The sequence below is a fragment of the Ruditapes philippinarum genome, unplaced genomic scaffold, assembly GCF_026571515.1.
Source record: "Ruditapes philippinarum isolate M1 unplaced genomic scaffold, ASM2657151v2 ctg707_1_1_1_1, whole genome shotgun sequence".
In the NCBI taxonomy this organism is placed as follows: Eukaryota; Metazoa; Mollusca; class Bivalvia; order Venerida; family Veneridae; genus Ruditapes; species Ruditapes philippinarum.
Window position 1 is genome coordinate 93405 of NW_026853675.1, and position 11852 is coordinate 105256.

The following is an 11852-nucleotide window of genomic DNA, read 5'->3' on the forward strand; positions in this document are numbered from 1 at the left end:
GGACAATATTCCCAAGCTCTGGGCAGTATTCAGTCTCCAAGCACAACTGGCATTTTTGCTCCCGAAGGACCAGGAATATATAACAACAAGGTGCCAACCAACACTTGATATCTGCTGAATCATGATCGAGTATAAGTCTGGGTGGCTGTTTGGAATTCACAGATAGAGCTGATTTTTTAATCTTACAAATATGAAAAATACACACCTAATAGTTTTATGTTAAAATAGCATACCTCTACAAGATTAATTTAATCATTGCAAACAATCGTTAACAACCATTACATACTAATGTGAGAAATTAAATGAACACAGCAGAGACCATAAATTGATAATAACTAATACTATTGTGGAAATATCGAGTATTGCCTGGCAATATTACCTAGACCTGTGGTAACTAAGGTAAGTTGTTTATGTAATTATTATTATTGCTAGTTGTTCGATTATTGGTCTCATTTGAGTCAGTGGTCACTGGTCACTGCAGACATAAAAGATGGCGCGTACTGGTAATTTCAGTACATACCTTTGTTTTATAATGTTTGTGATAGGAATAAATGCGCAAGGTATTGTAATAGTATTTAATCCTTAGAACTCTGAGTTGCCAGCGTTATACCGATGCATTATTCATGAAATCGGCGATATAAATAGTGTCTTAATAATATTTTCTCTGCATATTTCATATTATATAACACGTGTAGTTTGATATACCGAATATAAGAATCAATAATGTGATATATGCGTTTATTATGTTCATAGATATCAACAAAACTTCAGTTCGGTACAAAGGTCATTCTCACGAATGTTCATAAAAGTAAACGTTTTTTTCTGGAAATATATTTCATGAGGTTAAAAAAAATATTTTAGCAGCCTTATTATGAGCCAGTTCATGTCTTCCTTCGTCTTGAAATCAATATATTTTGGTTCCTTTTCTTGCGGTGACCCTCGTTTCGGCCGCAGATTTGCAAATTTCTTTGTTATTTTTACATTTTTTATATTTCTTGCATTTTAACACCCCATTTCTTTTGAAAACTAAGCTTCATGAAAAATTCATTCATTGTTGTTTCAGCATAGTAATTATATTTTCATTCCATCAACTATTACTGTATCAGTTATTTTCTTACATTGCGTAATTTATTTTCGACGATTGCAGAACATACGTTTCTACAATGATTATTATTTGACATACATTGTAAACTTTATTATCTGATTGCCTATAGGAATGAATATGTTGCCCTCAGAAACCTTATTTACTTGTAATATTCATGCATAATAAATGAAGTGACTGGTCAAATGTTTGACCTAATAAGCATAGATTTAAAAGTGTTTCAGAGTTCGCAGAATAAAGTGCATTCACACCTGAACAGATGATGACCTAACCTTTAAGTATAAAAGCAAAACTAACTTAATGGTATAGAAGACAAATTGTTGATGCACAGTATCAAACGTTCTGGTTTATTATTTGACATATAATATAAACACCATAAAAGTAAAGTGGTGTTTGGCCAGAATTTCTAATTTGTATAAAAATATCATTTTTACTTTTCAAATCTTGACTTATTAATTTCTTATATAAAAAATGTTCATATCACATAAAGGCACCACGGGCACCACGGGCACCACGGGCACTCAATGTAATTTATAATCATGGATTAAGTCAACAAGGAAACAAATCAAATTATTTGAAATTTTGAACGGTTTGATTTTATTCACTGCCCTGAATATTTGGAATAATGATAAATACAATTTTGTGGCAGGTTGAAATGGTGTTCATGATATGTTAACATAAAAAATATATATATATGTAAGTATACTTGTTATGACAATTTTATGTTACAATTAGAATATATAAAACTCGCTCATAACAGGCATTATATAAATGTTGATGCATTAACCTAATAAAGGATATTTGTCCGTCTTACTCTATACAAATGATGTGTACAATATATATTTAAGTAATGAACATACAAAAATGTTTGTTAGTTAAATATGTTCTATAGAGCAAATATCAATATGCATACTTATTGTCAACTAGTTATTTCAATTAGTAATATTTTTTATTTTTTTATTTTTTTTTAGCATTTATGAAACTTGCCGGAAACAGGCATTATATGAATGTAGAGGTATTATACTGTGCTTGTTATAATAATACATAAAGATATTTGTATGTCTTATTTGTTGGATTGGGGCGGGTTGTGTGCGGTAGCGCTGGATGTGATATTTACACGAGTTGTTAAGACAAAAGTGTAAATATAACAGCTGGTGCGGGCGGACAGAATGTGCTTTTCCCTTACATGTAAGATAAACAAGTTAACTACTGCTTTTGTGCTTGTGTGTTAGGTCTGAGAGACTGATTTTTGCCATGTAATGTCAAATATTTGAAAAATATTACATTAAATTATGAAGTAACATTGTCATTATATGTATGTTATCTGAAAATTTTCTCCGAATATTGTTAAGTGTTAAAAATAATATCCATCTTCTTATGTAACACTATCTTCTGAGAAAAAAAAAATTTGGAATTTGTTTGGGATATATTTTTCTCATTCGCATTCGAGCAAACATCAGGCATAATGAAAAATATAAATGATATATGACATTGTGATATGTCAGATATAATTTTCATTTTTGGTCTTTGCGAAGCATATGGATATTCTTATTAGGTCATGAAGTTCTAGTCACTGGTGTTATTAATTTGTGCAATCAATAGCACACTTCGTAAGATGAAGTAATGCGAATAGATAGAGTATGTCATAATCAGTATTAAAAAATAGATCATGTTTATAACTATACTTTTACTTAGAGATTTAGAAGCATACACGATTATAACAATATGTTAGTACATTGTATGTAGTAATAATTTTCAACATGATTGTACACTGTTTAAAATGTTGTCCTCATGGGCTTTTGGCCTTCAGGATATTTTATGAAATAAAACTTTGAAACTTTGAAACTATGTTACAATCGATTTATACAGTGTCAATTCTTTTCTCTGAACGTAATACAATAGTGTGGAGCTTATAACTCGTTGACAAGTCTTTAAAGTTTTAGGGGGAAAATAATTTCAAAAATGTAACACTGTTTGTAATAACATAAAATGGCTTGTTTTAACAACAAAATATATGGTCTATATGAAGTATATAGATATTTTTCCTGTGAGCTCAAATGACAACAAAGAATAAATGTTTGAATTTGCAAATAAATAGTATAGGAACATGGGGAAATTCTGAGTAGAAAAAGATCCGCCATAAGGATAGGGGGCCAACGGCAAGCGGCAATTGTTGTCTTACCTGGGACAATTAATGCTGCTTTGCTTATATTGCTGCGATTTTATAATTCCGTGCCTCATTTTTATCATTGATTGACGAATATTTCATGTGTAGTCATTATAATTTATAGATATTACAACTTAAATGACCAATATATAAGGAAACATAAATATTTGATTATCAATAAGACTTTATAACTTGGAAATCATACAAAGATAAGATCTGCAATTTTCGAGGAAAATGCTGAACAAAACAAAATGAAATAATTAAAGATAAAATGTTTACTCAAAACCAACCTAATTTTGTTAGTAATTAAATACTCGTGACTACACTGTACTGAAGTATAAACGATCAGTATTACAAATAAAGTTTTTATTTTCACATTTTTTTTTTGTAAAATAGATAATAAAAAGTACAAGATTAGCCATTCTCAATGTACCTCCGTTTTTGAGACCGTTATATTGGTACATTCGAGAAATGATACAGACGTATTCTTGAATAAATGACGCCAACGGCTACATAATAATATTTCGATTTTTTTTACGTTTTACTTTTTCTGTTCTGTAATTTTCAAAATTAAGCGACTATAAGTTCTTGGTGCTACTATCGTTTTATTATGAAGTAGATTATACTAGATTGTAATGTCGTCTTAAAATAAATGGAAAAACAGTTTGTCTTCTTTTACGGCATGATTTTAACACACCCTTTACTTTTTTTAGAGTAAAAATTTATACAATTGTTATTCTTTTAAGAGAAAACACCAATTATTGTAATCACCCGCCAGATAAACAAAAAAGACCCATCATTGTGCTTAAGGCAATATTTGCAGAAAAAACTCATGTAATAGAATAATGTTAGTTTGAGTATTATTTAAGCATATATCAGCGATGTTTTTTCACAATCATTTATCGCAGAAAGGTGTGTCATCATATGAGAAAAGTCTATTGCATTTCTATAAGAAAGCTTCCTAATATCTGAAAGCGGGCATCAGCAGGAACAAAGCCCTTGCCATGAAAATACAGGAAATCTGACATAGATATGTTGATGCTTTAAATTAAGATACGAGATTGCGTATTTGAAATACTGCTTTAAAATAGAGCACGCTACCTTAAAAATAGTCATTAAAATAATCTATTTTTCACATCGGATAGTAGTTCTTTTACTGTCTTATTGTTCATGTATAACTATAATTTACAAGATGATCATTACATTCAGTATTTTTGATGATAATGACTTTTGTCATGCAGGAATGGACAATGTCCTTGACATTAACTGTGACTTGAAAGCGATGTTAGCAGGATCCTCGCCTACAATACAGGTAAACACACCTTTTAAATATTAAACTTGTCTTATTTGACAATACCAACAGTTTTGTTTTTGTAAAACATTGATGGCTGCTCACAATCATATCTTATAAAGATATTGGGGTCTAATGTTTCTCCATTTGATAAAAAACAGAATTTTATGATTTGTTTCAAAGTGCATAAGTTTCTAAGACATTCCTTTTTGAATATTTGACCTTAATTTTTCACGAGCAAAATGATTTGAAATGGCCTAAAAAGTTTATTTGTTGAAACACGGTGCCTTTACACGTGCATTTTTGTGTTATGTTTGGGACAGAAAACAAGTATAAAAGACAATCAAGGTTTTATTGTCTTCCATAACATTTGTAATATGTCACTATTATCATGGGATAAAAAGTAGGGCCTATTCATTATAAAGAAAAGAAAACTTATTCAAAGATGTTTTCTGTGAAAAAAAACTGCTTTCTTTTTTTGCTTGTTTTTGGCCACACGAAGATCATAAAATGCCATAGTAAAGGCACCTTGATTAAGTATATAATATATCGCTAATACTATCCAGTCTCTTCTCAATTAATCATGCACTACGAAATAATTTTCACATGTAGAATATGATGTTTAAGAAATCCTCTGAGACTTTTTGACATGACACATTGATTTTAAATTAGTCACATATAAACTTTTGTTAGAATTTAAAATTAACCATTTGCCTTCCATTTTGTCTGTGCAGGAGATTTGTGGAGACAATTTTCAGGTGATTGTTCATGGATTGACAAGCAATACGTACTTATTTCCAGCTGAATCCTTTCCATGGAAATTTGAAATGACTCTTGTGACTGATTTAGAAAACCCAGACAATATCATCAAATCCACTAAAATAGTCTCAAGTAAGTAAAAATTAAGTCCCTATTATAATTTTGTTCTAGTTCATTCGTTATCATTATTATATTTGAAAATGATGTCGAGGAAACATGTACAGTGGATATACCTCGTATATAATTTATAGATTGTTATAGTAAGTGATTACATTTTTAAAGTTTTGTTTATATCTAGTTATTGATTTCTTTTTTCCCCAAACACCATTGTTTAACTTATAGATATATACATGTAGTTCTAATAACAACAACAATAAAAGAAAAACAATCGTAAAAATATACTTAAACACTCTGCAACAACACCGAATATTTAACAGCTATTTTTGCTTTAGTTGAATTAACAGAATTAAACCAAGGCGATAACATCACTGATATCATTACACACTATTTGACTGTAACCCTTGGCAACACAGAGTTCCAGATTCCCGATGGACAATGTGACAATAGAGGTAAATATAATCTATTGCTGTACAGATTATAACATTATTTGACTTGACAAGAGTTCTAATTTGTAATCTGCAAACGACTATTTTAACACCTTTCCAATTATATATGTATAAGTTTGCGCTATAAACATAAAACAGGTTATAATTCTACTGCTTTATGTATAATATGCTTTTCTATGATGACCATGTATTACACTTTTTCTCTGTCTTATATGTTGAAAATATCGATGAGTTTGCTATTTTAGGTGGAAAGGGAATTATGAGGCTTTTCTCCGAACAGTCAGGGTTCGATGCAGAATATGTTGGAAAAGGTTTCTTTAGGGTGATGTGTGAGTTCTCAGGTATACGTTAGGCTATCAGTTTCACTGGCGTTTTTATAATCACAACTCGTACTATTGTTATTTGAATATTCTCTTTAACACGCTGCATGTTAGTATTTTATTTGGCGTTTTCACAGAATTTGATAAGAACTTAAGACCACGGCTAGTAATTGTGATACTTGTAAAGCTTGTGATATGATAGTCCGTTGCTTTTAGATAATGCTTTTTACCCCCTAAAAAATGCTACCCCCCCCCCAAAAAAAAAAAATAAATGAATAAATAAAATGATAATAAAAAATAATGATACTAATAATAATAATAATAATAATAATAATAATAATAATAATAATAATAATAATAATAGTAATAATAATAATGGTAATAATAAAAATAAACGTTGATAAGAATTTTATTGGCAACACGCGCATGATGAAAATTTAAGAGTCATACAAAACATAATTATTATCTTCATTTATATTAAGGAGTTGACCTGAAACTAGAGTTACAGACACCTAATGGCCTGCCATACACACAGAGTAACAATACCACCCTCTACATCGACAATATAAATACAACCAGTGATCTCTTTTACGCAACAGATCTTGCCAATTTAAAGGTAATCCGCCACTGTTTGGATTATTGACAATTGTGTTCGTTAACATTATATTGATATTAATGTAATGGGTATGTTCATTGTATCGTTTCACTATATAAATATAACTTTGTGGTGACTTTTGTATTGCTGGTTAATATTGTGTTAAATACTTGTCTGCATTCATAGAAATAACCCTAAAGTAAGTATAAAAGAGGCTAAAGTATCTAGACTTTATTTATTGAAAATATTGTTTTCGCAGCAGGCATGCTTGCTTTGAAAACAAAATTTATTTCAATAAGAAAACTTTCTATTAAATTAGATAAGGTATAAATGTTTATGTGTCTGTATAAACAAATTAAAAGTTTATCGAATATGAAAATATCGTCAGAATTTGTTCTGCTCTTATATTACTTATTTTTATAGGTGATCATGTACTTCATTGTTGAGAAAAAGTTAGAATAATAATACATGTACTAATATTACCAAATACTTAATCAAAGTTATTTGCAGATAATTGTCGATGGCAGCATACCGCTTCTCGATCCGGCAGACACGTGTATATTTGCCATTGCTTACCTTACTAAAACACATGGAATACATCCAGTACCTAGCAACCAGCATTGTACAGAAATGGGAATGGAAACCAAGGTTCCAGAGATGACTTACTACGACAGTCTAATAGGGGTCCCTATTTGCTTATGTAAGTGATGTTTTCTTAATTTTCCCTACATTTATTTTTTATATGACGTGAATTTGTTATGCAATAAATATTACAAAATGTGTCATGCTTTACAGAGAACACAATGACGAAAGAATATTTGAAAAAAAACTATACCTGTTTGGTACTTTAATATTGTTACTACTGCGTCTTTCGTTAATACATGTATGTGCTATAAGTGTAATGTGCGCGAGAGAACGTGCCACAGTCTTGGAAACAAAAACATATATTCCTATCAGATCTTACTGACTGTATTTCTTTTAACCCATTACTTCATGAGCATTTTGTGAAAAATGGCTTTTTTCATTGAAAAGTCTCCCGTTACAAGTTCAAATTGTTATAATACTATAAAAAATGCCTCAACACTAATCAAACTTGGCACAAATGTTGACTGGACCATTGCCCTTGCAACAACATGCTCAGGCTTAAATTACCATGGCAACGAGGGGACATCTCAAAATTGCCAAAAATCACTATTTTGCGTTGATTTTTTCCATCAAAATTGATTTCAAAGTGCTGCAACTTCTCAATGGATTGAGATAGAGTCAAATGCTTTTCAGCGTTGCTTACACGTTACCTTATGATCAATCTGGGGTCATTTATAGCCTCTCACAAGTCCAAAATTTTCTTGGCGATGAGGGGGACTCCGCCCCCTTCAAACCCCCCAAACAGAAGGGGGCACATCCCCCTTCTGGCAACCCCCTGATGTATCTTTTGGTTGGGGGGCCGCGCCGAAAAAGAGGTCACTTTTTTTAACAACATTTCTCAAACAAAAACAAGTGTTGGGGGCCTAAATAAGGCATTTTTTCACCATTTGAGACAACAAAAAAGGGGGGGGTGAAAAAGGCGTTAAAAGGCGTGTATATAACGTAATGGGTTAAGAAATAAATAGTAAAATAATGTTCATAATGTTCAGGTGTAAAAAGTGTGCGTATAGCTCAATAATTCTTCATAACTCGTATAGTAATCAACTTTGTGTGATGTTTTGTTTTTCACATTTCAGCCAATTTGAATAATGGAGGAGACTTGTTACAGATGATAAAAGAAAGTCACCAGAATCTCAGTGTCTGTGGTATGGTGAAAAAACAGCAAAATAACATAACCTTAAAAATGGCCTATTATCTTATATAAATATGTTTGGCTTATCATTAATATGATATTTAACAAATATGCATATATTAAGAAGCACATTCACTGTAAATGAAATGTAACAATTGCAGGCTAGGTATCTTGTGAAGTCTGTACATAGGCGCCCAGATATCTTATATTTCCAATCATTAAAGATGGCTAACACGACATTGTTTTTGATATTTTTCTTGTCAATAATGCCGGAAGGTCACCTGCTATTTACATTTATCTTTGATGTTTGTCTGTTATATACCGGCTTCAAAACATTTGGTCACGTTACAAAATTTCATTTATTTATTTCTGCAAATTGTTTTCTGATTCTGTGTTAGGGGCGTGGACGATGGTTTTCAATTACCCTTACTGTTCTGTAGGAAATCCTGGTTTTCTTTATTTTATTTCAATTTATATAAGGCAGCTATAGGTAAGTAAAGGAGAACCTTAATTTGATTTATCAAATGTCAAATGTATGAGCCATGCTTCAATCAAGTGAACTGCAAAAGTATTTATGAGAACTCATAACTGCTCCTGGATTGAGTCTACAACATATAAATGTCCTTCATCTTTCACATCCCTGTTTAAACATTCCTGAAAAGAATCATGTTTTGAATTTTTTTTTGATTATTTTTATGTCCTATTTGTTGATTTTTAAGACTTGATTTTTATGATTATTCTTCCAGGACAATATACCCTTGTTATTCAAGTGGATCCATTGCATACCTTGCATAACGAGATGAGCAAATGTAATAACTTTATAACCTTTGACATCTATATCAACTGTGGCATGTCACACGGAGGTATTACAAAAGTCGGCATTTTTTATTTTTAATATAAAAAAAATTTCATAGAATGTTCACTAAAGTTCATTCTTTATTGTCTACAAATATCAGTCTACAAGTACGCAACTTATTTTTTAACTAAACAACGAGACAGATACACTTATTGCAGGTCAGTAATATATTACTTACGTTTTTCTATGGGAAATATAAGTCTTATAAATAACATGAGCCGCGTCATGACAAAACCAACATAGTGCGTTTACGACCAGCAATTGATCCAGACCAGCCTGCGCATCCGCGCAGTCTGATCAGGATCCATGCTGTCCGCTTACAAACCCTAAACAAGTAGAGAAACTGATAGCGAACAGCATGGATTCTGATTAGACTGCGCGGATGCGCAGGATGGTCTGGATCCATGCTGGTCGCAAACGCACTATATTGGTTTTGTCATAACGCGGCTCACATATTTGTTTTGAAGGCATGGCACCTGCTACATGCGAGATAATGATGGACCCGTTTGGAGGAAGCCCGCATCAAGAGATGTTCCATACTAGATTTATATACCATAAAGCCAACCATAATTATTCGACCTCTGAAACATTTCACAATGTTCGAATGTTTAGACAGGCAAGTATAATTCTGTTTAGTAAGATAATAATGTTAAATTTAAATATATGGATTAATGAAGTCACATTAAGTCTCATAATCAATAAAATTTAAACTTGACAGAAATTTCTTGATTGAAAACATTACTTTATCTAGTTAAAACGTGAAACAATGAAAACCTTAAAATGGTAATTTTATTCGAATGTTGTTGTTACGTCAATTGTATTACCTTCGTTGTAGATCTAGTTTGTTCTTGAAATGCTCCATCTTATAATTAATTAAAAAATATAACAACAAAACAACATAGTAATTGGTTTAAACATATTTTATTCGTCACATAAGCATATTTACATACATGATATTTCACATCAAAACAAGTAAAGATTTAGACTGGAAGCAACCTAATGCTTATTTAAGTCTTTTCCCATTAATTGTGTAGCAGTTAATTCGCAAAAGGCATAATAAAGTAGATAGCAATTTGAAACATACTAAATGTGAACATGAAATGATCCTTGTTATAAAAGATGTTACTGAGCGGTAGTAGGATGAAAAACATGTACATTAATAAACTCTTAGATAATTGTGCTAATATATAAAAGGTTAAAAAAAATTCACATGTAGCTCATCACTCGCAGACAATTCGCTAGAATTTGATTTATTTTTCTTTAACGTTAACCAGTCACAAGGCTTGTTTATGATTGTTCACTGGCGTATACACCAATGATTTCATTTTAAGATAAATTATGTCTTTAAAAAAGTTAGGATATACAAACCAAGATACAATACATATGAAATAAAATCCATTGACTCACAAAAAATCAACATAAGACATTTATGTTTTAATTTTGACTTTGACAGGAGAAACTACATTGGATGGAAATCCATAATAACTACATAGAAATGCATGATGGCCGTAAATCAAGATCCGATCTTCTGAAAGTATTCAAAACATATATAGAAAACAAGGACATTGAGAGCAGCTGTAATGATCTTGGTATGTTAATTATATCAAAGCAAGTTTTATACATTAGAAATCCATCGGGACATATATTTTCCAGATACAAGTCACATTCGGTATTGAAATAAATTTATTGTTTAAACCAATATGATAAAATGTCATTTAAATCGAAACATTGACTTTTATATAAATGTGAACAACTCTAAAGTTTTGTTTTGTTACGGTTGCTAAGAAATATACAAATATGATATACACATCTAAATGTCACTTACTGCAATGCTGCAAGAAGTTTGCGCGTAATACTGACTACGTATATGCTACTAAAAATAAATTCTAAGGTGTCTGGCTGTCTGCATACGATGACTATTTTTTCTGAAATAATGATTAGTTCATTTGGCTCAGCTAGCTATTTATGTCATAGAAAATTTTAATTTTCCAACGTTCCTTTAAATATGAAAAGAAACAACATTTATGAACATTACTGTAATAATTTCAATTTAAGTGGGTGACAGTGACATTCAAAATGCTATATCAGAATTAGAAGGATTAAATGAAGATTTGCTGAAAGCCAGTCAAGACATTAGCATAGACTTGCTTGTGCCGGCCTATGTGACAGCAAAGGAGAAAATGGATCTGATGAGCAATTCTAAGGTTTACAAGTTTCTTTCACAAAAATGAAATTGTCTTTAACTGTTTTAATATATATACATGTATATATAAACGTTTACATTGGCATTTAGAATCAACGTTATGTTACAAATGGTTATTTATTTTAGTTGAATTGTTTTACTTCATTAATACATAGATCTATATGTTTTACAAAAATTATATTCAATTGTTAAAGGTAATGAAATATCATATAATCT

General features: G+C 30.9%; 1 protein-coding gene across 1 annotated transcript; it reads left to right on the forward strand.

Annotated features, from left to right (window-relative positions):
• Nucleotides 1–475: 475 nt before the first annotated feature.
• Nucleotides 476–11664, forward strand: LOC132737507 (uncharacterized). The gene is made up of 12 exons (XM_060724803.1): nt 476–560; nt 4511–4581; nt 5295–5451; nt 5772–5888; nt 6131–6226; nt 6688–6821; nt 7311–7500; nt 8522–8590; nt 9324–9440; nt 9901–10049; nt 10887–11022; nt 11489–11664. Exons 1-12 carry the CDS (start codon nt 491–493, stop codon nt 11662–11664), a joined length of 1482 nt encoding a protein of 493 aa, XP_060580786.1. The 5' UTR covers nt 476–490.
• The last annotated feature ends 188 nt before the right edge of the window (nt 11665–11852 follow it).

What these genes read in the sequence shown, in the direction of transcription:
- LOC132737507 (XM_060724803.1), top strand. Translation starts at nt 491, where the DNA reads ATGGCGCGTACTGGTAATTTCAGTACATACCTTTGTTTTATAATGTTT. An exon ending in CCAGAATCTCAGTGTCTGTG is followed by an intron (nt 8,591 to 9,323) that starts GTATGGTGAAAA and finishes TTATTCTTCCAG; the next exon opens with GACAATATACCCTTGTTATT. An exon ending in GAGCAGCTGTAATGATCTTG is followed by an intron (nt 11,023 to 11,488) that starts GTATGTTAATTA and finishes TTTCAATTTAAG; the next exon opens with TGGGTGACAGTGACATTCAA.